This window comes from Melospiza melodia, chromosome 11 (assembly GCF_035770615.1).
Source record: "Melospiza melodia melodia isolate bMelMel2 chromosome 11, bMelMel2.pri, whole genome shotgun sequence".
In the NCBI taxonomy this organism is placed as follows: Eukaryota; Metazoa; Chordata; class Aves; order Passeriformes; family Passerellidae; genus Melospiza; species Melospiza melodia.
The window spans coordinates 9,747,375-9,774,272 of record NC_086204.1 but is presented as its reverse complement, the minus strand read 5'-3'; the positions used below and the strand labels follow the sequence as shown (position 1 = coordinate 9,774,272).

Here is a 26,898-nt window from a genome sequence, read left to right as displayed (position 1 = left end):
TGCTGTAATTCTGGGTAATTCTGTGAAGTTGTTTCGCAGCTCTGACATTTGCAGAAACTCTGAACACTGCAGCGAACAATTAATTCGGTTTGCCTCTCTGTGCTGTGTTTCAGTGATGTGTAAAACCAGGTGAGCATGATTTGAGAAGATTACAGAACAGGAGTCCTAGGTGAAAGAATGCTCAAAGATTAGATGTTATAGGTGCTGATGTGGTGGGTGTTTTATGAGGACATGGAATGTTCACACCCGAAAGCCGTGAGTGGCCTTACAAAGGTGCACTAAAGTAAATTTTATGATTATATTAAGAAAATATTGAAAAACAAATGTAATAATGTCACACCTTAACCACTGTCAGCAGTACCAAGCATTAAAAACGTCTGTGAGCATTAAGAGGTTGATGTTGTTTTGATAAATAGCCAGCACAATGTATGGTAAAGTGTGATAAAGACATTATATGGTAGAGTTAAAGGAAATCATTAAATCATTGCCTCTGTCTCTTTGGCTTGGCAAGAGCAAATTCATGATGGATTTTTGTGGGGTTTTTTTGGTCTTTTTTTTTTTTTTTTTTTTTTTTTTTTGGTTGGCTTGTGGTTTTTTTTTTTTTGGGGGGGGGTGTTGGTTTTCTTTTTTTAGGAGGCAGTAGTTAAAGCATTTTTAAAGACAGCAAAATTCCTAGAAAATACATTAATTATAACTGTGTTTGGATTTCTGCTGTGCTTTTTCTTTTCCCTAAGAATCAGGATCTGTTTCTGAAGCCTTGCCAGCTGCATACTGAGAACTAGAGGTGTTACAAAGAAAACATAACCCTTCACTGGACTTGCTGCACAAAGCACTACTTGGCTTCTCTACCAGCCAGGGCTTCCCCTGACAGCTTTCCTTTTCCTATCAGGGAAAACATTTTGGTTCTGCTTACCAGGTTTTTGCAGTTGCAGTTAGCATATTTCCTGGAATATACACATTTGCAATGTAAGGTCTGTCCTCAGTGTGCGCTAAAGCCTTTAAGAAATGCGTGTCTGTGGATTTACATTGCACTGAATGAAGAATGAAGTCTGTAGTGGGGTTATATATGGGTATGAAATGTTCTGAAAACCTTTCAGGCACTATTTCCTTTCCAGCTTCCCCTTCTAATCTCTAACAACTAATATTAACTATAATGTTACCTATTCAGTAATGTTTGTGATAGAATTCTAACAGAGATGTGAAAGTGTGTAGCTTGTAAATAAGACATAAAATTTTTATTATTATTATTTATTTTATCAGACTTAATAGCTTAAATAGTGATGGTGGAAAGTTCTGTAGCATGTGATCATTGATGATATCACTCTTAAAGAGAACTTCTGTTAACAGAAGGCAAATTGGAACTAATACCGCTGTGTTGGAGTTTCTTTTCTTGTACTCTTCAGTTATGTCTTATTTGTCTTGGATTCTGTTTAACTCAGTGAGAGTATTGTGCTCATGGGCTGCAGACTTGTGTTAAAAGTCTCTTAAGTATAGATGTATTAATGTGTTTGTGTTTGCAATATTGGTGAACGATTTTATTTTTGGAAGTTAATTTTATTGATAGAAATGACTTTATAGGGAGACCAATATTCTTACATATAATGTGACATCTCTGCTACTGCACAGCATTTCAGCACTTGTCAAATAGGGGGTACCTGGTCTGCTCAAACAAAGTTGTTTTTCATTCTCCAGGGAAGCAGCAGGCCTGTCAGCCCACTGGGTATAGGAAGATGTGGAATTTCAAAACTGGAAATAACTTCTGAAATCTGTAACAATTAATGATAGTGGGAATGAGATTAGAAACTGTTTCAAATGGTTTTTTGGTGCCTTTGAAAATACTAAGAAGTCTAATTATTATGAGTTAATCTGCACTTAATGGAGCTTCATGCAAGTGTTCAGCATAAAGAAACCATCTATCTATACTGTCTATCAGTGGTGTGCCATTGAATTTTTGGGGAAAACGTTGATATGCTTTTTATTTGTATGTAGAGATGTTATAAAAAATTGCAAGTCAGATCAATCATTGTAGTATTTTATAAGCACTGGAGAAATACACTGATATTTTATTTAAACACTTTTTTCCTTCTGTTTTAGTTACCTACCATGGTTTGAGGTATACTACAAGCTCCTAAATACCCTGGCAGATTATTTGGCTAAAGAACAGGTAATTTTACATATTCTAGTTTTTTGTGTAAAATATTTTCCTTGAAATATTAGTCACCATTTCAAATACTGTAAAGGGATTCTATACAGTTTAAAAGTTTAAGATTTTAGTAGGATTTAGAAGCAAGTTTTATTCCTATTACTGAAATTCAAAGACTTTGAACATACAGCTTCCACAGTCAGTTGAATCCCACATTATTCTAGAAAAGCTGCTGAAAATATACCTTTATAACGTGTCAGTCTCAGCATAAACAGGTCTTGTGTGAAGTGTGAGCAGTGTCACATCACTGGAGAGCTGCATGATGTATTGATTGTAAACTGTAGCTCTCTGCAACTATCTGATTATCAGCTGCAGACACTTTTGTTCAGAACTGTATGAAATACGATGTACTGTTTCACCCTTCAGGTTAACTAAAAACTACCTCTCGTAATTCTGACATCTCAAGTAGCAAGACAAAATTACTTGCAGCATTTGGTGAAGAATTGTGATAGTTTAGTTTGCATATTCATGAGCAATTAGATGTATTCCAAGATTCCACAGCAAAGGACTTACTGGCATCTGTCTTTACTGACAACATTAAAGCTATACCTTTCTGCTTTATATTAGTGTATTAGATTTCAATTAAAAAAAAGGCATTACTATTTAACCATATGCTGTAGAGTGGAAAAGGTGACATTTCAAAAATATATGAAGAATAGAGTAAGCAATAATTATGTATTATAGTAAATGGACCATGGAGAATGATGGTATTGTGTGTAAAAATATAAATAGGAAAGTTTGGTATTAGCTGTGTGATTCAAAGAAGTGGAATATATGTAAGTCTTACAAATGCTATAATTAGAGCTTGGTTTTGGTCTGTATTTCACTGTAGTAGAAATACGATTGGTATGGTTATTAAATATTTATATCTCTTTCTCAATATATGGTTTGATGTGTAGTAAATAGTAATTAGTTATTATATATAATTAACTTTAAAATGTATTCCCTATAGGAAAATGACTCAAATGATTTGTTGAAATCATTGTATAGCCATCCTGTGCCAAAGGCAAATGCTTTAGTCAGTTTAAGTGTGGTAAGTATTTTTTCTGTTTTATTCCTACTGACTATGAAATAGTGGGTAAAGTTGAAAGAAAAAGAAACCTCAGCCCTTTGAAAGAGTAAATTTATGTTGCTTCCCATCATTAACTGGCTTGGGCAACCTCTTTTTTTCCCCTCTGTGCAGGGTAGAGACTGTCTCTGTCTCATGTTGTTTTCTAAAAGTCATAGTCATAAAGAAGAAGAAATTTGAATTTTGCTCTATGGATGAGAAAGTAAACTGCAGTGGGATCTGACAGTGCTAGAACTACTTTTTTGTGTTTCCAGCTGTTTCATGTAGACAATTTTGGTTTCTCCTGCTGTGCATCAGGAGACACTAACTCAGTTTTATTGCCTCTTATGTCTGAGTAGGTACAGTTTCAGGATTGGTCAAAAGTCTGTGAAAGCTGTCTGCTTTCCCATCTTTCTTCCTCTTTTTCCTAGTTTTGCTTAATCATACAAAAATGCTGTAGGAAGAGCAGTAGAAGTACACTGTGTTGTGTGGAACTTGAAGGACATCTCAGTGAAATAGCATGTCCAGGCCTCCTTTGCTTTTGTGCTCCAGCTTTTTGTGATGTGGGCTGGGATGGTGATAGTGGGGCAAGATGGTGTTGCTGCAGAAATATCAAAAAGTGGATATGTCATTGTTATGGGTCCTGAAGTTTTAACCAGAATTAGCTTGTGAGTGCATGGTTAAACACATTTATAGAGCTTGTGTGAAATACAAAGCCAGCACAGAACCTCTGCTGCCTCTGAGCCATTTACCTGTTCACGGCATCTGTGCAGTTACTGCACTTGCCACCGGGTGCAAACAGCTGGGTCTCGGATTGAGCCATCACACATTGCAGGACACAGGAAGTAGTGATTTTGTAAAGGCTTCACTTCCACACACACTGAAATATCATTAGGTTATTTATCTTGACCTTATTTGTGTGGTTTCTTGTGACTTTTAGCTCATGTATCTTAGAAATAAGCCCCATACTTCAATTGAAGTAAGCACAGATTCTAGAAAAGCATCTGCCCTTGTTACGAAGGCAGGAAAAATGGAGTCTGCCACTTCTGTTCCAGCAGTTACTGATCCTAACTGCTTAACGTAATGCTACCTTTGTTTTATTTCTATTTTTCATATTTCAGATTCCTTGTATTTTCACTAGGCTATAGAGACCTAATATTTTCCCACTGTGTACAGTTGTGCTAATTGACTATTTGGAAGTCATTCCAGTCTTGTGTGTTGTTTTTCACCAAAACAATGAGTTGGATTTGAGGCTGCAGTTGGAATTGTTTCTGTTGATATGTTTTTTCTTTCTGTTGTCAGTGTAATATTTCAGTTCCTAGCACCTTTGCCAAAAATACTTCTTTATCTCAAATAATATTTTGCTATCATTAAATGTAGTATTACAACCAATTATAATTTGGCAACTCTAAAATGCTTTATAAAATGTCCTTTAAAACTCCTGTCTTAAAGAGGAGGGGCGTAAAGAAGTTTTAAATATATTTTCCCATGTATTTCTCACAAAGTTCATCTTGTCCATAAATTGCTCACCTCAAAATGAATGTTGTGGGGAATGTGGACATGGCTGTCTTGGTGAATACAGCTAGCTACACTGAAATGGCAGATTGCTTGCCATAAAGTCGATACTTGTTGGTTTTATATCAATGTTGTCTGACTTTGGAATGGTTTTTCCTCAATTTTGCCTTGTTCCCAGTTATATCAAAGAGTTTTGTAATTTTTCTTGCTGAACAATCACTGTTGAAATGCAAACATCTTGCCAAATGCTTGGCTGCAGGGACAGTAGAGCAAATATTGTGGGTTCAGATAGGGGAGAGCAGGGAGGAATGGGTCAGCTGGAATCCCAATGCTTGTTGGATCTAAAGGCATCTCTGTTTTTGTAATGCTGCAGGAAACAGGGAAATATTTATTACCACTTGCAGTTCTAATCTTTGGTATTGATGTTTCTTTCTTGGTCCTCAGAAAGACTGGAACCATCAGTAGTCATAGACTTAAAAAGAAATTACAGTCTAAAAAATAATTGTAGAAATGACATCCTGAGTTGCTTTTCTTTGTGCCAGGATCAGTCTGGTTCAGATTTCATTCACTCAGATGTGCTGCAGGGTAAAGGCTCACAGAATACTGCAGCAGGGTTTGGGTGGCAGACCACAGTGGTCCTTAGGATTGTGTGTGCATAACCATGCATAAATTACATCCAGTATCTGGAAATGTGGTGTTTCCCAGCAATCTTTGGTCAGAATGCCTTTGTCCACTTGGGACCAAGTTATACTCTCACCTGTTGGTCCCAGTAACAAATATTCTGCAGCTGAAATTTATGAAGTAGTCATGTGTTCTATAAAACCTGAGCTTAAAAATAATTCAGGTCACTTTTTTGTGTTTTAATTTATTAAAAATGTTGTCATAATTGGGGAGGCTAACTAAGTCTGAATTCAAATGGGGGAGGAATAAAAGGAATAAAACTTACTTTCAGCCAACATTTTAAACGTGGAATATTGCAAACAGTAGAGCCAGCTTTGGCCTTTCTTGTTGGAAAACTCAAAAGTCAACTGTTCAATCTTTCTCTCATCTTGCATAAGAACCAAGAGATGATTTTTGCAAGTGAGCAAGTTTTGAAAAAACAGCCTTGTCTTGTATCGGTGAGTTTGAAAGGCACTGACTATCTAAAAGCTATAATAATTAAAGAAATAATCACTTGCTATAGGACATCTCTGTTGATTTGAGGCTTATTTATCCCTGTCCTTTGGGGAATTCTGCTGCTGTCTTTGGCGTAAATGACCAATCTAATATTAATTACCTTTTCTGTTTAAATCCAGCTTCAGAGCTATATGTGTGTGTGTCATAATACTTTGGTAAAAAATGCTATGAAAATCAAACCCTTGAGCTGATGAGCAAAACTTGCATTTTCCAGTGTCCTTTTTAGAGAAAACTTTGTACAGGACAACAGCTATTAATTTAGTATCTCTTCCAAGGTCATTCATCTTCCTAAGGGAGTTCACAAAGATGTGCAAGGACTCCATACCACAGTATTTCTGCTGCTTTTTGCCTCTTAATGACTGCAGTAATAGCTTTTGCTTCTCATAGATTTGGCTTCCTTTTCTGTTTAATGAGTGAAATATTATTACTTTGTTAATTAGAAATAATTAGTTCTCTAAGTTAATAACTTCATTACTGCAAAATCTTTTGATAAATATTCTGTGACCTTATTGCATATAGGGAATAATTTTCTGTTCTCAATATACTTCTGAAAAATGCAGGCATTCTATCTGAATGTAATCTGAATATTTTCCTCTTCTTGAGTGAAGAAAAAAAATTTTCTTGTGTTGATGGGAAACAATACCTGTGATATTTATTGTGCAAGTGGTATGATGTTTATGGGATGCCTTTTTAAGCCATTTTTTCCCTTAAATTTTAACTATTGCCAAATGACCTAATTTGTGGGGAGAATTTTCTATTAAATGTATCAAGCTGGTTTAATAAGTCTCCTAGACAGACTTAATAGTATTATTATTTTTTCTTGAATGGAAGACAAGTCTTATAGTCTTAGTTTTGCTATATCTTTTTCAAGTTTGACTTGAAAACTATGAAAGCTATGTCTTTGTGTTGCTAATTACAATTGCAAAAATATACTGTAAAAAAAAAAGTCTGAAAAAGCAACAAAATTCTGTAGAAAACAAAAGCTAGAAATCAATAATTATTTAGCATGCAGGCAGTCTAAATTTTGAAAGAGAAAAAATATAACATGCAAAAATGCCTTAAATTACTGAGCTAAATTGATGTCTGATAACTAATAGGAGCATTGGATTAATGGGAGTTAATTTACATTACATCTGGTTTTAGTTTAACCCATTTTATATTTACATCCTAGATGGCCGCAAACTAAGATGCATAAAATTGCTAATGTATTTCATAAATGATTGCAGGATCTCAGGCTTCAGATCTTGCATTTTTGTTACCACATTTTTTGGTTTAAAGATGTTTGGAAAAAGAATTTATATCAAGTAATAATATTTCTGTTCTAAATATTTTTCTCATGTGAGTGGTGTTTCTTTTCCATTCTAAATTTACATTTTGTCATTTAGCATTTTTTGTTGCAATTTTTAATTCAGTGCTTAATTTAATCAATGCTACTCTCAGGCTCATGACAACATTTAAAGCTGGCTTAATTTCAGTTTTATTTCAAAACTGCAGCCCAGCATTTTGTTCCCTTGGTTTTGTGCTGTGCAGAACCAGAGCTTGTCATTTCATGTCGTGATCTGCTTAATTCTTTGTCTAGCAGCAGTAAGAATGTTATTAGAAAAATCGCTATTTGCTTAAACACAGATGGGGTTGGAAATCCTAAATGCTGGGTTCTTAGGAAAATAATTTTTTTTCCTGTGTGCATAAATTATCAATTATTTTTTCCCATCAATTAGCACTCGTATTTCATTACTCCTGATGTAACTGGATTGCCAACTATCCCTGAAAGTGTAAGTATTCCATTTCTTATTTAACCTCATTTTGGGCTAGGCTGAACTTTTGCTTTTATCAAGAGATTTTTTTTTTTCTAAGACTGTTTTTAGAAATGATTGATGTCTGTTATTGCAACCTTTAGTTGGTAATTACTGTTGCATTCATTAACTCATTTTAAAGCATTAACAGGGCATTTCTGACCACTGCTGTATCCACCCTTTGCTTGTAGTTACTGGGCTTATTTGCATTTACTAGGATTACTTATATAAAATATATTCTACTTCTGCACCTTGTGTTTTATTTACATACTTGCCCTTTAAACACTGCATTGCTCAGCGGCAAATTCACCCATCAAGATATGCAGTCACTTTTTGTGCAAGAAGGCATTGTTTCAGGCTTTTTGAAAACATGCTGTACGTGCCTACACTTGAATGCTAACCAAGCATCAGGAGCTGGGGTCTGGGGCTTTTTTTTTGGTTGTAGTTTATTTTCTTTATGAAGACTTGTATCCTGGATGGTGCTGTGGGTAAATTGCAGATGGGAAATCTCAGCTCACATTCTCTGTGATGTGTTTAGCTAGATAGCATCTCATAAAAGAGCTTTGAGGGATCCTTTTTCCCCCTTCCAGCCTCTAAATCTGGAATTGTGCATGGCTGTATAGGTGTGTGTTTTTACACTGTCAAACAGTGACTTCCTTCTGGAAGTTAAGCTGTGGGGGCTCCCAAAATCATGCAGTGCCCCAGAGCTGGTTCCTGGTGGATGATGGTGTTGGGGCAGCAGGGAGCTGCTCCCTGCTCCCCTTGGCATCAGGAGATGTGGGTGGGCTGTGCCAGGGAAGCACCCAGAGCCAGGAAACAGCCTCCTCTCCCTGGGGAGAGGAGCAGGAGGGTGCTGGTAGCAGAGAGGAGGCCTGAGGGTGCATCTGTGCTGGGAAACACTGATGAGGTGGCATGGACCATGTTACAGCTCAAGAAACCAAGCAAAGTTGCTGCATGGAGGGATAAAAGAGGACACTTGTTGCTAGGGCTCATTTGGCAGGGCAGGGCTTAGTTTTTAAACGTATATTTTCATCTGTTTCACCTTATGCTTTGAATGCCTCAATTTTTAAGGAATCTCTTATTACTTAGTGCTCTAATAAAGTAGACTTTTGGAGGCTAGAAGGTGTGTTATGGGCTTACATTGAAGAAAATATGGGAAAGCATCTAGCTGAGCATGTGGCTGCTCAAGGATCTTGCAATGATGCCGATGTAGATTTATTTTTCTGGTTCGAGGAAGGTAAAATAATTATAAGGTGCCTTTCTATAATTGTTTTTTATTCCACTAATAAAAGTCTAATCCTTTCAGTATGAATCAAAATAGTAAGGTACTAATGGAGAGTTAGAACATGCAAGCAGTGAAGAGATGAGCTAATTACAGTAAATTAGCAATAAAATGAACTTTTTTAACTTTTGTTGTAAGGCCCACATATTTCAGGAGCAGTAAGTTTTCAGCTATAACAAAGAAATAACTGTGACTGTCTCCCAAAGACAAATTGGTCTCTAAAAGTTTGTGAACTGGTTTTTAGCACAGCTTTTCCAGCACAGAATCAGCAGACCGTTATCAACTGCAGTGTTAGAGGGTGTCCAAGGTAAAGTGGACTGAGATTCTCATGGTGCATCAGCCTCTGACAACCCCTTAAAAGTAACATTTGAAAGACTAGAGGTTTTTTTTCCTAAATCTGAGCATTTGTAGCCCTAAATCTCTGCTTTTAATCTCTTCTAAAGTTCTGTGCCGTGTGGACCATGAATAACTCTGATACTCCATGTCTTGAAATTAATAGTGGGTTTACAAATTTGAATGAAACTGAATTAACCACTGGATCTTTGTTTTTCTTTTGAATTTTATTTTTTTCTTTAATGTTGCAATATATCCAAAAAGGAATTCACCCCACTCGGAAGCTTTTCCTACTCATCTTGCCCTGGCTGTTTTTTCAGAGTGGGGTGACCTTGCCGCTGTGTGTTGGCCACTTGCAGAGTAGAATGTTAGTGTAGAATTCCACTGTTGATGTCTGTCCTTCTGCTGGGGCCTATCCTTGATAGACTTCCTACATGAGCATTCAGTAATGGTGTTGTCCCTGAGAAGAGATGAATACCAATTCTGGTTGCAGATATGATAATCAATGTGTGAAATTAAATATTGTGCATATTGAGGGCTGTATTAGTATATTTTCATACGTGTTCTCCGGTGTTTACAGAAATTTGCTGTTTTCCTAGGCAATTTTGCTGGTAGCTATTTTAGCTTATTCAGAACTTGTCTCTGGTGCTGTACCCTGCAGAAATAATGGTTACATTCAGCTGGAACACAGAGATCCCCCCACCCTTTTTCTCTTTTCCCCCCACTTTTCTGGTGTCTGAACTATTAATGGAACGTGCTGGTGGCTTTGCCTCTGATGAAGCCCCACAGTGGGATTCTTACCAGGGGTGAAAAGGGTGGCTGCAGGAAGACTCCAGCACCTTCTACCAGTTCTGTGGGATGTTTGATGTCCTGGCACACACAGCTCAAGCAAAAGCTTGTTATTGCTCAACAAGCTGTTTTGCTATACTTGAAATGGAGTAAAGTGTGTTGACACTGGGAGACCCTGGCAAAGGAGCAGTTTTATTGCTGTAGCTGTGACAGAACAGTTACCACTGTGGTGGAAGATCTGTTCCTGGGCTTGAGGTAGTGCTCACCTTAAAAGCATATATTGATATAATACCCAATCTCATATTTTTTTGAATTTGCAGATATGAAAGGACAAATCTAAGTCACAAGTGTAATGAAATGAGCAAAATACTAATAGCTTACACCACAGTTAACTTTTCATTTGCTTTAAAACCCAATTAATTATTTTTAAGGCAAACAAATTTTGGTGCAAAGGGATTTCTTTAATAGTTTGGGGTTGGTTTTTTTTCCCACCTACTAATTAGACAAAAAATGTTCACAAGTAATAGACATCAGATGTTCCACTTGGCTCTTACTGTTGCTATATTGTTAACATTTTTTTATTCAAACAGAGAAACCTCACTGAATATTTTGTTGCTGTGGATGTGAACAACATGCTGCAACTTTATGCCAGTATGTTGCATGAGAGACGAATCATTATTACCTCCAGCAAACTAAGCACTGTAAGTACTTCACACATCTCCTTTTAAGTAGGATATATTGAACATTTCACAAAAAGACCTGCAGACCTTTGTGGTTTTAGATATGTTCCATGTGTACTTATAAGACAATATCTACATACTCTTCTAATATATGGTTTTAGTCTGGCTCTTGAAGTACAAAAGTCTGATTTATGTAAGACCTACTCAGATACATTAAGTCAGGTTAATTATTTTTCTTATCAGGAGATGAGAGTTCTTTAACTCTCCTGAGTTCATTTCTGTGCCTTCTAACCTAAAAAGAATTATTAAGAGCTATTATAAGATCTTTATTATTCACTTGTGGCTTATTCCATTGGAGCTACTTGAAAGAAATCAAGGGTCCCTAATAATAGCTGCTATCCTAACCTGGTAATAGGTAGATTCATCTTTGTTAGAGTGGTTTGGGAGTGCACACTGTAATATCTCTGATTTGGAGCAGCTCTTCAGACTGTCAGTAATGCACAACTCAAAATAGCAGTTTTTTAATTAAAGGTTTTGAACTAATGTCCACATTAAAATGTTTCTTTTCCTTCCTTATGCCTGCTTAGGCTGCTTAATAAAAGAATGATGCATTTTGTTTGGAAAGTGTACTTAAATATTCAGATGCCATTTTATTTTACTCTTTACAGAATCTTACAGATTTTAAAATCCCCTGTATTTTGAGAATACTCATCAGTACAAGACACTCACTTTATAACCAAGTTTTAATCACAGAGCATAATTCTTATGCAGAATCTTTAGCCTATTAAGCACAATTACCTAAATTTTTTTGAAAAACGCTGCCTAGAACATATTGTTTAATATGCTCTCTGTGATGGAAAATCAGTTCTGTATTTCTGAGCACTGCTCATTGCACTGCCACATAAATGAACACACGGGTGTGTAAGGTTGGATATAGTACTAAAATACTGTTTTCAAAGACTTGAAGGTGCTGTAAGGAGTGAGAGTTCTTTGATTATAAATAATGGATAAAAATCCTTTCAATTTTTTTGAGTCAAAAGTAAATTGAAGATAGAGAAGGTTCGGAATTGCTGTAAAAGGCTGACAGGTTTTACAATTCTAGGTTCAGTAGCAATTATTTAATTGCCTTATTTTTTTAAACAGCATGGTGTTTAAAAAAGTAAACCTTGGTTCCTGGGTCCGTGGGCAGCTCTGCATTAGGGCAGTGCACAAGGGCAGTGCTGCATTAGAGCAGTGCACAAGGGCAGCACTGCATTAGGGCAGTGCACAAGGGCAGCACTGCATTAGGGCAGTGCACAAGGGCAGTGCTGCATTAGGGCAGTGCACAAGGGCAGTGCTGCATTAGGGCAGTGCACAAGGGCAGCGCTGCAGTTAGGGCAGTGCACAAGGGCAGCACTGCATTACTGCATTAGGGCAGTGCACAAGGGCAGCACTGCAGTTAGGGCAGTGCACAAGGGCAGTGCTGCATTAGGGCAGTGCACAAGGGCAGCGCTGCAGTTAGGGCAGTGCACAAGGGCAGCACTGCATTACTGCATTAGGGCAGTGCACAAGGGCAGCACTGCAGTTAGGGCAGTGCACAAGGGCAGTGCTGCAGTTAGGGCAGTGCACAAGGGCAGCGCTGCAGTTAGGGCAGTGCACAAGGGCAGCACTGCATTAGGGCAGTGCACAAGGGCAGCACTGCATTAGGGCAGTGCACAAGGGCAGTGCTGCATTAGGGCAGTGCACAAAGGCAGTGCTGCAGTTAGGGCAGTGCACAAGGGCAGCACTTGCCCGGTGCTCTGCAGGGTGTGGAGCCAAGTCAGTCCTGGGAACTGGAGGGAAGCAAACATGGGGTTCTATAAGCACAGGCCGCGTGAACAACTGAAAACCAGCACAATAAATACTAAATTAATTTAGGCAATCTTCACATTACTAGTCTATGATAGACTTTTTAACCATCAAAGATGTTACTTTTTCTTAGGAAATTTCCATATTTTATTACAGGGGCTTTTTTTCCTCCTCTCCATGGTCCCCTCCCCTTCCTGAAATGGATAGGGAAAGAATTGTGCATTACCACATAGTAATAAGACCTGAATGGGCAAATAGATTTTGAAGGGAAAGCCCTTTTAGAGAAGCTGTCTTAACAGAAACTCACATGATGTAGCAAAACTGGGAATCAGAATTTTTTTTCACTTTGCTAGCCTGAAACAGAGCTTGCTGTATTTAAAGGGAAAAAACGGGGGGAAAAGAAAAGAAGGAATAACCATTAAAAAAGCTCAGCTCCAATGATGCCCCAGTCAGCCCTGTTTTACTGCTCCAGTAGAGAGGAGATAGGAATCCTGATGGCAGCTCTGAGCTCGTGGAAGATTCATTCTGCAGGTGAGCACATGTCCGTCTGCCTGACACAATTTAGAATTGTTCTCTCAGCCTACATTTGGATCTGCTTAGGACTTGTTTTTGTTAGGCTGAACATCTCAGCTGGTCTCTAGTGCTGTGATGTGACAAGACAAGAGGAAGTACCAGAATTAGACTGTGCTGATCTAGACCACCTTATTTAAATGTTCAGATTTCTGTTTGGAAGTCATTACACAACAACAGATAGAATATTCTGGTGGTGAGAATTTTGTTTACCTTTGTTTACCTTTGCCTGTTTATTCCTAACCTTTTAATAAATTAAAAGCCATCTTGCTGGTGTCTTCACTTGAAAATAATTTATGTCACTTTCCAGACATTTGTAGTGGTGTTTGGATGTCCTGGAGAGTGTCCCCAAGCTGTGAATGTAAAGAGTAGCTTGCAGGTCAAATCCAAAATGAGAGCACATCAGCTTTACTTTTTCTCTGATTGCTTTTTCAGTCTATTGGCATTACTTAACTCATAGCTGAAGAAAATTACTGCCACATCATGTTGGACCCACTTTTGATACAGAATTGGTTAATTTTCACTTGCACTAGTGAGTTCTGATAAAAAAAGAAATAGAAAAATATATCTGACTTCTTAAGAACTTCAGTTCACAGCAGTGCTGCGTGCTCATCTCTTTCATAAACTGAATAGGGGTGATGCATGGCCTGCTTCTTTGCAGAGCAATATAGCTTAAAAAGTTAATGAAACACTTTCCAGTATTGTCTGCAAGAATTTAATTGAATTGCCAAGAATGATTAAATGTGTTTTTGGGTTTTTGGCAAAAGATACTTCTTCTTTAACATCGGGATTGCTTGATGTAGTACAGTAAGCAAATAGAGTGTATTTGGGTATCACCCTTTGTGCAAGTTTTGTGCTGTTCTGCTGTTGCGTGCAAAACACAGCAGACTGGTACAAAGTTCCTATTTTGATATTCCTAAATTACAGCTTGATACCAGACAAGATTATTTGTTCAAAAAAAGTGCAGTCAAACACAACTTTCTGTTAAGGGAGTTGTCTTATCTTTGGGGTTAACAGAATATCAAGTGTTTATGTCAGTTCATGGAGACTGGGTTGTGATGTCACCTTCAAGTTATCAGCTCTGTTTCGGTTCAGTGTCTCAGGGCAGTGACTGATAACAAAAGGCATAATTCAAGGCCTTGCTCACTTTCTCCTCACCCTTCTTGTAGGGCCAGGAATGGAAAAGTGCACTTACTTATGTTCAGGAATTCTTTGTCTACCATTTCTGCCCTGTTACTTTCATGCTGCCATTTTATTCAAGTAAAGGATCAGTCCTAGTATGGAAAAAAGGGGGCAAAACATGATGCTGTATTTAAAAGGGTTTACTGTAGAGGAAAAAAACCAGAAGAAAATAAGGTTGCCTTTTTTAAGTTGCTGAGTAGAGTTTTTTTTAATTGAAAGAAACCCTAAAAACAGAAAAAAAGAACCATCTTTTGGAGTGTTTCAGCTTATATTTTATTTCAGCCAAGCAGATTTTGTTTTATGTACATCTTCAGAATATTGCAGTTGTGTTTTCTTTGCATCTCCCCTTAAATTGATTTTTTGTGGGTTTATCTCCTTTTAAAATTCCTTTGGTGTAGATATTTGTCTGCTAGTCCTTCCAATTACCACCAAGATACAAGTGGAAACTTCCCACCACTCCATTCTGTTGTAGCTTCTGGGTCATTATTTGCCCTAACTGTTGATTCTTTTATTAGCTAGACTTTCCAACCACTTTAATAATGTGATTATCACCAACCTCACAGCTTGCTTCAGGCTTAGTGTTAGAATGAGATGGATTCAGCTTGCCTGAGGATTATGCTCTGTAAGATCTGTTTGTAGCAAAAATTACCATTTCTGGCTTTTGAACAGTAAACTATGAAAGGGAAACAAATTATGTGGCTTTGGATTAAGCGAAAGGATGAATGAAACAAAGGGATTGATCTACTCACAGAGGTGGCTGTTAGTTATTTCACTTTAGCAGCAAAAGGAAGACCTTTCCTAAATAAATGTCAGGCTGTATGTTCTTTCACAGCCCTGTTTCCTCACACGTCACTGCATCTGCATGTATTCTTATTAGTTGCATGGAGCTGTATGTGTTTCAGTACAAATAATTTTTTAATTTGGTCTTTTTATAAATTATTAAAGTGCTGGGATTGGCTCTTCCAGGAAGGCTGAGCTACAGCATTGATTTTATGCATGCTGGAGGCAGGCCCTAGATGTTTTGGCCCCTAGTGCACCTGCTGTGGTAGTCTACCAGAACATCATACCACACTCTCATGTATTCAAAGCAAAGGAATAAATCATGATTTTACAACAGTGCATCAGTTGACTTATTGCTGTTTTGTGACCGGAGGTAGGAAGGATTGCTGTTTAAAGCCATGTCATCGGTTCTCAAGTCACTCAAGCATGAAAGCTTGTCATATGCCTCTGTAATTGTACCTCTGCCGTCTCTCCCTAACTAGTCAGCTGGGGCTGTGTGCTCCGTCTCAGCACCCGGCTGGCCAGTGTCTGACAGCAGCTTTCTCAGCAGCCTGTCAGGAATATGCTAACTAGATTGGATCTTCTGCAGCCAGCACTGGCAGGTGGAAGGGATGCTACACTTTAAAGCAAATGTCTAAATGTTATCTCTGCTTTGACCAGTATTTATTTTGGGAAATACAAGCCTGGCGTGTCTCACAGCGCGGTCGTTACAAGTTCTGCTTGGCGCTGCCTCTGGGTTTCTTTGGTAGCCCTACAAAAAACAGACATAAATATAAACAAAAGATACAGATTTATTTGTTTTGGTGGTGAAGGAGCACTGAATTTACACACATACATTTGTGGAATCACTTTTACTGTTGATTCCATGGGAAGAGAGCTTTCTACAGTCGCCCCCAGATGCCCTCAGTGAATTGGACTCTTGGCTTTATTCTCTTTTCTCATTAGTCTTGTTCAGCTCTTGTCACACTGTCCGTAGTTGCTCAGGAAAAAGTATTACAGATTTAAAATTTAATTCATATCTCAAATTCATGTGACCTGGAAGTGTTCAAGGGCTAAATTTAGTTCTTAAAAGTCAAGAAAGGGATGAGAATTTATCATTAACCTGCAGGGCAGAATGGATATTCTGCTGATACTCACTGTGCTCCCAGAAGCATAATTAGAATTAATTTTGGAATATAGCCTCAGATAGGCCATTTGGTCTGGAAATAAATGACAAGTGGCATTTAATTTTTTTATAGTTCATATGTAGGCAGTGTAAGATAACTGGACAGAGGGGTAAACTGTTGTAGGTGCAGTTAAGTTCCCATTGGGACACCTGTAGGGAGCACATTTCCAGCAATGAGGCTGTGGGATGTGGATGTCATTAAGAATAAAGTGGGGTTAGAATATACAGCCAGATCTGGAAAGCTGTCTCAGTCTTGAAGTTCAGAATAGTTTCCTCATCAACCAAGGATAAATAATTGCTTAAAGAATTTGTGAAAAGAAATTGAAATATGTCATCACATTTTTTTTTTAATGAGAGCAGAAGAGAAAAAGCTAGTAAATAGTTGGAAATTGTTATTACCTGCCTTCTATGTAAAACAGGAGAAACTCCATTACTGGTGTTGTAAAAAAAAATTTGAGATCCCAAGCCTCAAAAATCCGTGCTGTAAAAAGAAAAGGCGTGTAGACAGATCTACAAATTAGTTCCAGAATTTAATTTTTCCCTTCCTTACACTTGCAGGGAAAAGAAAGCTCTAAGACTGAGTCAATCTGGGGCAAAGTTGTTTCTTTTTTGTATGACTTTTGGCAATTCAGTAGAAACTGAGGGAACTAAATGCTGTGTAGAGCCAGTGTGGGCACTGCTGTGGGACTCGGAGAAGCCTTTAGGAGCCGAGTCCTTTGTGGTTGGGCTGAAGAGGAGCTGAAGGGGAAATAGTCCTTATTCTGTTGAGCAGAACTGTCTCACCCCCTACAGAAAGCACCACTGGAGTCATTCGGTGGCCATGTGAAGCAAAAGCAATAAGGAGGAGTTGCTGAAGAGTGAGTGTAGTACCAGCCATTGGTCTGGTGTGCTGGTATGGCAAGATTTCCCCTTTTCATGCTTGCTGCTGCTTTATTGCTCTTTTTTTTTCCTCATTTCACCAATGATAAGATGAGCTCTGTAGCATAATTGTTGGTTATCTCTACTCCTGCTACTGTAAATTGTCTTAAGTAAGCCATTCACAAGGAAGTTTGTTCCTGCTGCTTCTTAATTAGTGGATGGCAAAACAACATGCCAGGGATTTCCTTTGGAGGAAGAAATGTTAATAAAAGTGATTTTCCTGGATGCTCTCCTTTCAGAGGTGAGAAACATTTGCAGAATCCCCTAATTTTCTGGGAGGGTAGCTCTTCCTCAATGGAGATGGTTCATAAAATAAAGGAGGAAGGAAAGGAGGCATCAAGGTCAGAAAAGGGACACAAAGATGTATATATTTGTGGTGTTCTGTGGTTTTGTGAGTGAGGAACAGATAAAGAAGTTAAGCAATAAATGAATGTCAAAATGAGAATAAACAAATCAAGAAAATACAGAGATGAAATGAAGAAATGTGAGGAAACTGCAATTTTTGAGCAGATGATATAAAGAAGCATAGGTAAGTAAATGAGTATCAAAAGAGACATGCTATTAACCCAGTCTCTAGTGTTTTAGGGATAAAACCTGGTGATTAACGTCCAAGAGTTTCATTTTCAACCTACAAAAAATATGAAAAACCTTTGTGGTATGAAAACAGTGAGTAACTGAATGAAGTTACATGTTTTTTTCTCTGCACCAACACCTACTTTGTTATATAGATACCTCTGATTATCTTTGTAAGTGCCTGTGGGTCCCTGGTGTAGGCACAGTATGTCAGTGGTATTCCTTGTAGAGCACTCACCTGTCTACTACCACTTCAGTTCTATTTTCTGCTCAGCTTCCCTTCTTGGGCAGCGTGTCACTCCTACAGCCATGGACAAGGAACAAGCCATGTCTGCAGCCTTCTCTTTTCTCTTCCAAGCTAATGCACAAGAATGATGCCATAATGCTGCTTTGTGAATCAAGAACTGCAAGAAAAGAATGAAATTGATTGTATATGAAGTGCTGTCAAAATCATGAATAACACTCATCTCTTCCCTTTCCGTCCCCCAGAAAGAATGATATAAGGAAGTGAATAATCCTAAAAAAAACCAACAGCAATTCAGGGAGAAAATAAGTTTTTTATATAGGTGTTTTCTTTTACATCTTTAATTTTTAGAAGGGAAAAAGTTAAAATATTCATCTGTGAACTGAAATATATTTCCCTTTCTCTCTCCCTCCTGTGAGAGAGAAGAGATGGATTTTCATCTTGCCAACAGGAGGAAAATGCATTATGGCTCATTTAAGGTCCTCCCTCTTTTTCTTCCTAAAGATTATGGGGATGGCAGATGGAAAATGATTAGCCAGGAGCTAAATTAAAGAATTGCATGGAAGTGGCTTTGCATATCATGGCTTGGACAATATATTCTGTTCTCTTTTGTTGCTAAATTTTTTCCCTCACTGATTTCTCACCAGTGCTGGCACAATCATCTAGGTTTATCATTTAGTCTGACTGTTTAATCTTTAGAGCTGGGAATAGATTTATGCTCTCTTGTAAACTGGCAAAGCAAGATCTCCCTTCCCACTTTCACTCCCCAGCAGTCTTCCCCTGCCCTGCCCCCCATTCAAGAAGTGGATGGAAAGGTTGGTCTCCACAAATGTAAAGCATCGGTTATGGGCTTGGGGCCTGATCTCATTCTCAATCAAACAGGATTTAGATGTGTTGGCCCCTCTAAGATAAAGTTGGTTTAATTTAGGAGTTACAGTAATGTAGAGTAGAGGCTTCCTATGCCTTCACCTATGCAACTGTTCTCCTTTCAGGAAGCAGACAGTGTTTCTCAGTAATTCTTGTGAACTGGGATATTGGGGAAGGAGCCACAAGGGTTGGTCCAGGCTGATGGTGACTGCTGTAATTGTGGTAAAACTGTGACCCAGCCCTAGGGTTTGTTGCTATAGGTATTAATGAGTAGATGAGATAATGAAACTAAACAGAATCTTGGGCATCTTTCAACATATGTGTGGTCAAGGCAGTGGGAGGGAAGCAGTTCTTTGGCCCATTGGGACTGTTAGGGAGGAGGGAGAGAGCACACCAGTACCCATTTCTGGACATGGTGTTGACAGAGATTGACAGTGTTTGATGATTTTTCAGGAAATGCTTTTATCACAGTAGTTCTTTAGTTGTTTACAGTAGATTTTGAAAGGTTCTATAGAATCACAGGTTAATTTTACTTTAGCATTTGTTTAACTTCTGTTGCCGTTTTTGGCTTTCTGACAAGATTCTGCTAATCAGTTTCTGTCTTCCTTGTTTGTGCTTTGCAATGTGTGCAAATCTTGCCACCTATGCTCTTTCTCTCATTTTACCTTTGATTATAGAAAAGACTTTGAACAAAGTAATTTATATCAATAGAAAGAAACTGCCAGATACCTTTTGTGCAGGATACAGGTATTTTTATGTTACTCATTGAAATAATGTGAATGATAGGTATCAAATAAGCATTAGCTGTGAGTCTGCAGAAAATGTTTCAACTGAAGTAGTGTGGCTCCAGACATGGTGCAGTGTTTTAGCAAGACCTGAAATGAGGAAGAGACATGAACAGAAAAAGGGACCAGTCTCTTGGAAAGATTCACTGGTAGAAGTGAGCATTGGCGTAGCAGATACACACATCAGAATTACTGCATCCACATGAGGGAAAGGAGGGGAGGAGCTGCACTCTTTGTGTTCCCAGGAGCAGGTAAACCTGCTTTGATCAAGTCCTGAACTAAAACTTCTGCTGGCTGTTCATGTTCATTACTGCATAGATTTTGAACAACAGCCTTCCCAACTGTCTGCTTATTGCCATAAGGTAGAAAGGAGCTCTTAATTCTCTAGAATTTGGGCATTGTTTCAGTCTTGTTGAGATTTGGTAGTAATCAATTTTCTGTCACCCAATCATTTGCTAACAAATTCTTTATGTGGTCTCCCACTATTTGGAAAGATTGTATTCTCATTGGACGTGCAGTTTCAGAATTTTTTTTTTCAGGGGCAAAGGTAAAAATTGTTTTACCAGAATCACTCGAGAGTTTACTCTGGAGAAAACACCAGTTACTTTCCTTGCAGTATATGAAAGCTCACATGTTGATTCTGGCTGCAGCATCTTATCAGGAGAGATCAGAAACAGAGTAGAAACTTTCAGTTGGACTCAGTACTATTAATAAGTCTATTACTGTTGGAAAAAGACATAAAGCTTCTTATGCCCCGTGTAAATGTTAGAGAATTCAAATTAGATGTGTTTATTTGTTAAAGGGTTGAACATTAAAATTTTGCTTTTAACTAATTCAAATAATTTGACTCATGCTGTTCATGTAATTCAAAACTACCTTATTTAAACCAGTTTTAAAAAGATAATTAGATTTATTTCTGAAAATAAAAATTGTTTAACTAAAAGACATTCTTTGAAATGGAGAAAAAGCAATCTAAATATCAAAATTGATGGAAGTAAAAGTATTAGAAGTTCTGTTGAGTATTGGCAAATGAGTTTCAGCTGACAAAAACTTTACTTAAAAACTGTCTGCCCATTTTTTAATGGATAGAAACACAGCCCTAGTAGATCTTCTGTAGTGAAATGAACTACAGGAGGATGTCTCGACATCATTTGTTGCCTCAAACCAAGAAATAAATTGTGAGATTTGCAGAGATGAGGTTCTTCAGCACTTGTCTGTTATAATTTAAGGTTTTTCATCTGCATCAACTGCAGAGTTGTGCAATGATATATCTGTGTGCATACATAAACATACAGCAACCTTTATTGGACAGAGGCGTTTGCCTTTAGTGTAAAACCTACCTGTAAAAGGAATCACAATTCACAGTTGGTGTTTATATCCAGCTGTCAGTGGAAGAATAGGTAGGGTTGGACACAGTCTTGAGGACAACTTCAAGATGGTTTGGGAGAATGTCTGCTGAAGATGACTTCAAGATAACTTTGGAGACGTGTACCTCTTTTGATTTTTATGATCTATGACATATCTTTTCAAGGTAGTTCTTGATAACTCCTTTTGGAATAGATAGCAGTCAATTGACAGACTCCAGAGAGATGTCTTTGTGCCTTAATAGTGTAAGGAATTGTTTTCTGCAGAAGATATCCCCACTTGGTCAAGCAGCAGATCTCATTTCTTTGCCTGGGAGCTTGTGCTGAGTGCTCTGTTTGAGGATGTGCCCTGTAGCCTTTGGCAGGTGCCTGCCAGGCTCAGCTCCTGTGCATGGACGCTGTTGGACACCTCCAAACCCGGTGTCACCTCTGTGGAGCTCTGATGTAAATGGTCGAGTTCTCCCTGGTACCTGGCTTTTCAGAGCTCCTGAACTGCCTTGTTCCTTAAATGCAGCATTGTTCAGTGCTCACAGCAGTTCCCATTCTGTTCTGTGGAGTGGATGTGTCAGTTAAAGAGGAAGGTTATTTAAATAACTAATGCATTTGAGAAATGCAGTCACCATTGAAACAGCAAAAAAAAAAAAAAAAAGGCAAAAAAGAGATTGTTTTACACCAAGTATGCAAATTTTAATATGAAATCCATAATTATCTTATCAGTATTTGCTTAAAGGCAGAGTTGGCAGAATAATAAAATGTGGCACAGTTTGAAGAGCAGCACAGTCCCATAGCTGCTTGTGTTACAGGCTTGTAAACAGGAAACTTTAAAACATATTCATGGCATACTAAAATGTTTGGAAACATACTGCAACAGCATAGAGGGAAATGTTTAAATAAGATCTTACCGTAAGATGTTATTAAATAGAAAAGCGATGAACAGCACAACAAAAGCTCGATGTGTAAGTTATCAAATCTTTGCCTTTCCTGCTAGAAATAAAAAAAATAGTAGATAAAAAATTATAAATGGTAAATAGATGCTAGTGGGAGTGCCACACTAAAATACAGATTATAAAACAAGTTAATAAAACTTCAGATGTTTTTAAGTAATTGCATAGTTCCTCTGTTAAAGTGAGAATTAAAATATAACAGACATGCATAAGATAGGAAAATTTCTTCATGCAAATAGTATAGTCATCTTAATTCATAATTTAAGAATGCCTATTAAGAGAAGGAGGAGGCAACTGTATACATTAGGGGATATCCTGTATAACTGTATGCTCAGCTTTGTTGCAGCCTCTGATTGAAATACAAGAAATGCTGATTTTTTTCTATAGGTTGTTGTGGTTTGAAATTTATATACTATGTACAAAAGTATGTGGACATAATAGTAATACCATATCTATTCTGAGTGAAAGAGCAAAAAACACGATGCTGAGCTGGACTGTGCTAACAGTAGTGTTAGTTCAGCTACACAGAGAGATAATATGGAAATAAACCTCATAAATCCCATTGTGTAGAAGTGGGAGAAGGTACTCATTTATTTCTTCCCCAAATCAATTCATAGTAACAACCCAATAATTATTAAAATACCCATTATTATAAGTCCAAAATGAGAGTAATTGCAGAAGTGTAGTGTAAAGCTAAGAAAGGAGATGTTAATGTGCAAGGAAGAGTTTAAATAGGGAATTATGATATCCTTGGCTTTCTGCTGTGTAGCTGTCAGGCTGGGGCAGCTCGCTGGTCAATAGTGACATTCTGTGTGTCAGTGAGCAGAGTCTCCTGATACCTTAACCTGCAGTTCACACATTACTGAAGCTCCAACTGTCGAACATTCAAGTCCCTTGGTACCCTTGCAGCTTCCAGACTCTCCTGACTGGCTCATGTTTCATTCTTTGGCAATTTGCCCTAATGATATCCCTCAGGAGCTTTCAGACCCTCTTCTTTTCCATATTTAATCGTGTTATATTAATCTGAGGGCTGAGCAAACTAGGCTGCACAAATTGTAATTGTCTGTGATTTCTGCTGCAATGGTCTTGAAACTGCTTTTTTTAATTTTTAGTGTAAAAATATGTGTACAAAATTGTAATGTAATTTTTATTTACAAATCTAAATGTCCAAGACAACCAGGATGTGAACACTTTAACTGCTGATCTGTTCCACAAAGAGGGTTGGTTTTTTTCCCTGTAAAATCCATAATGTTTTAGCACTTGCTGTATGGGCAGGATTTACATTTTATTTTTTGCTCTTTGTTTTGTTACTGTGAAAGTTCATGTCTAATAAACAGTGTCATTATCAAGTTAAACTCGGGTAGTAATTTAGTTGTGATATGAAACATTAGGAGAGCCTCTTCTTTTCCGTTAGCTTGGTAACTTCTGTATGGGGCATGCTCTTACAGTGTTTTTTCTCCTTTTTCTATGAGGTTTGTAGTGCTACATGGGATGGATATAGGCTGCCATGTTGTGAACAGTCTGGATTTTTTCTCATTCTGTTGTAACTCTGTGCCTGCATATTAAAATAACAAAAATTTGAGAGACTCCCTTAAAGCAAAGATAGATCAAATTGGAATTCTTTACATATTGCAACATTATTTTGTTCACTTGTGGAATGAACTTGGCCCCATTTCTAATGAATTCCATACTTCTTTGTTTCTTTGTTTTGGGGGTAAAGTGGTGGTTGTGGTGTTTGTTTGTTTTAGAAAACCCGAGATGTCCGTTTGGAGTGGTAAGCAGTTTGTAGCACCTCCTTGATCAAGGAGTTCATTTTCCACGATCCTTGTGCCAGGCTTGGAAGTCTCTGCTTTGGGAAGGGAATTTTGGAAAATTATAATTAAGATGCATTTTTGTTACAGGAATATTCACTTCAGATTTTTTTTTATAAGATAGTTTGGAAATCAAGGTAGTGACCCAAACAGGAGTTAATGCTGCTTCTGAATTTTGTGCAGTTCTGTGGTTTCATGCAGCTTCAGATCAATTCCAGTTAAAATAGGGGACTAGAAAAATCTCCTGAGTCTTTCCCACTCAGTGGAGCCAAGTGGAACAGGGGTGCACTTCAGTCCTGTGTGTTCATGGCAGTGCTCATGTTTGACCATGACTGCATCAAGCAATTCATGATTATTTCCCTTTTTCTAAGGGAATAGCTGAGCAGGGAGGGCTGACTTGTTAGCCTGCCTTCTTGCAGATGTTGTGCTTGTATACATACATCAGAGTTTTTTGTCGATGTGTTTTTGCAATTCAGAGTAATTTACAAAATTATATAAGTGGTTTGGGGAGGTTAAGATTTTTGCATGTCTAAAGTTAATTTAAGATTTTGTATTTTCTTTTTATTCATGGTTTTTTTGTTGCCAATTCTGTGTGTATATTTTTATTTTTAGTTAACTGCTTGTGTTCATGCGTCAGCTGCATTGTTATATCCAATGTATTGGCAACATATTTACATCCCAGTGCTTCCTCCACATCTTCTGGACTACTGCTGGTAAGATAGCTAACCTGTTATCCCCATTTCTGAGATTCTGAACTGTCTTAGAATTCTGAGGAACTGATGAAAACATTGACTTTTTATTATGACTAAGCAAACAGGTTCCAGTTTATGAAAGCACTTAGGCCAATGCTTAAATGATGACTTGACTAGGGATATTCCATCATGCCTTGATGTTTGAATTGGTATCTTGAATTACAGTGCTGATTGCTATTAGTATAGCATTTAGAATCCTGTTTGTGAGAACTGGTTCTGTTTTGTTGGTAAGAGAATTCATTCAATAATTTAAATGCAAGCATGTTACAATTTTCTTTTATTTGGCTTTTAGTTTAGGTTGAAATACATTATACTTCTAGAAGCATTCAAAAAAACCCTGATCATTTTTTCCAGAATCAGATGTTAGTATTCATCAGTGATTTAGTACTTGTATTTTAACTCAGCCAGGCTCAGGATTCTAGCCAGCCCCTTCCCAAAAGAGCTTAAAAACTCCTTTTGGGACTCCAAAATTTTTATTACAAGAATTCTGCTTTTCCTGATGAGTTTCTGTTCACATGACTGATTTTGTGGTTTTGGCATATTTTTAAGTTGAACAAGAATCACTTTTTGATTCACTTCTGATCCTTCTAGGGGATGATGTTTCCACATGCCTGTGTTTCACAATTTCTTGCTTTTATTCAGAATAGTGGCAGAGATAACAAATGAGAGTTTCCATTTTCCCTTTAAGCAGGAATATCCATCCCTGGAGATATTCACTTTACCTAGACCCTCTGGGTCTGTTATGGAAAAATGAACCATTTCAAGCTGTTCTAGAGATTAGGAATTATTATTATTATATATAAAACCTGAGACGCAGCCAGATATTACCTAAGCAGAGCTAAGTCTGTGTTTTCTTTGTAGAAATAAATTATGCTTATGTGTTTGCTGGGCTTTATGTTGTTGATTTTGGTTTGAGTTTTTCCCCCTCAAACCTACGAATGCATTGCTGTTCTACTGAACTCCATCTAGTCTAATGAACTTTTGTTTTCAAACAAATCCTCACTGTGTTTCCTTAAGTGCCTTTGGTAGTTTTTCCTGAAGTTCACAATATTTGTCCATGTTATATTTTTTTTTTGTGGTAGTTCTTACAATTCATGTATATATTATTTGTTGTTTTAAAAAAGAGAATAAATGTTTTTCTCCAGCTCCTCATTTTACTTACAAGTACAGTAAAGCCTTTCATGTTTAATAATGGTTTTCTTTTGAAGAAACTCTGTTCTAATTGTTTCTCCTCCTGCCTTTGATAAAATATACCAGGATGGGGTAGAACTTGGGTGTATTTAGTTTTTGTATTACTTGAGCTTATGGCCAGAACCTTTGTGATTTTTCAGATCATCCAAAAATGCTTTTCTCAGAAGGCAGATCAACACTTTTATGCAAGCTGTACCCTGTAGAGTGCATCCTGAATATGAAAAGATTTTTTTTTATTTCCCCTTCTAAGCCCACGTAATGTTTCCAGAAATAACAATATGAGATGCTGTACACATCTCCATGTGATGATGATAATAGTTGGGATTCTAGGTCACAGAGGTATGACCTGAGAAATTTTTTTACTCATTAAAAAGAAGCATGGAGTTTCTTAAACTTGTAAAATTCGTTTATATCCCGTATTCTTTTTCACAGTAGTATGGTAGGGTGGAGTAAAAAGTTCCCCTGTTTTAGAGATGTTCAAAAGGAAACATAAAGTTCATGAAAAGAAATGCACAGCTGATGAATTTATCGCAGTAATTCAGACCTTTTTACTCAGATTTTTGTACATTTACATTTCTCTTTCTGTTCATCTAAATGATTCTTTTGTGAGACAGGTTGGAAAAGTGTAATAAAAACACACCAATGACTTAGCTTTCCTCATGTTCTGATATATTAACAGTAAATAGATGTTCTCCTCAGAGGTATATAATATAGCAAGTTAAAGAACCTTGATGAATTCTTAAGGTCAAAGATTGTAGTAGGCCTGACCTAGTTTGCAGTCCAACAGGATCACGCCAATTTAAAATTAATAGAATGCAAAAGTTATTTTGCACACTTCTCTTTTTAATGTCATTTTTATAAGCAAATTTCATTTTATAAAAGTGCCATTTTAGCTCAACGTGCCTAGAAATTTCATTGTCACTCTTTCACTTGGACTTCTTGGAATGTCTCCCATGAAATCTCATTTTCTTAGTGTTGTCCTGAAATGGCATTCAAGTATATGAAGTAGGGGAATATCAGTTGAATAATTTGTTCATTCTGTGGAAGTAAGGCTTTTTGTAAACAAAGATCAAATTCATTTAAATCTATCAATTTAAAGATACGCC

At 37.4% G+C, this 26,898-nt stretch overlaps 1 protein-coding gene across 2 annotated transcripts in view; it reads left to right on the top strand.

Annotated features, from left to right (window-relative positions):
• Positions 1–26,898, top strand: part of DENND1B (DENN domain containing 1B) — a 150,707-nt gene that overhangs the window by 69,381 nt on the left and 54,428 nt on the right. Inside the window, exons 6-11 of one of the 2 annotated variants that reach the window (XM_063165529.1) lie at positions 2,095–2,164; positions 3,156–3,236; positions 5,825–5,884; positions 7,661–7,714; positions 10,730–10,840; positions 24,462–24,562. In XM_063165529.1, the coding sequence (XP_063021599.1) occupies positions 2,095–2,164; positions 3,156–3,236; positions 5,825–5,884; positions 7,661–7,714; positions 10,730–10,840; positions 24,462–24,562 (477 nt within the window). The remainder of the gene's footprint in view (positions 1–2,094; positions 2,165–3,155; positions 3,237–5,824; positions 5,885–7,660; positions 7,715–10,729; positions 10,841–24,461; positions 24,563–26,898) is intronic. The other variant, XM_063165530.1, reaches the window with a different exon arrangement.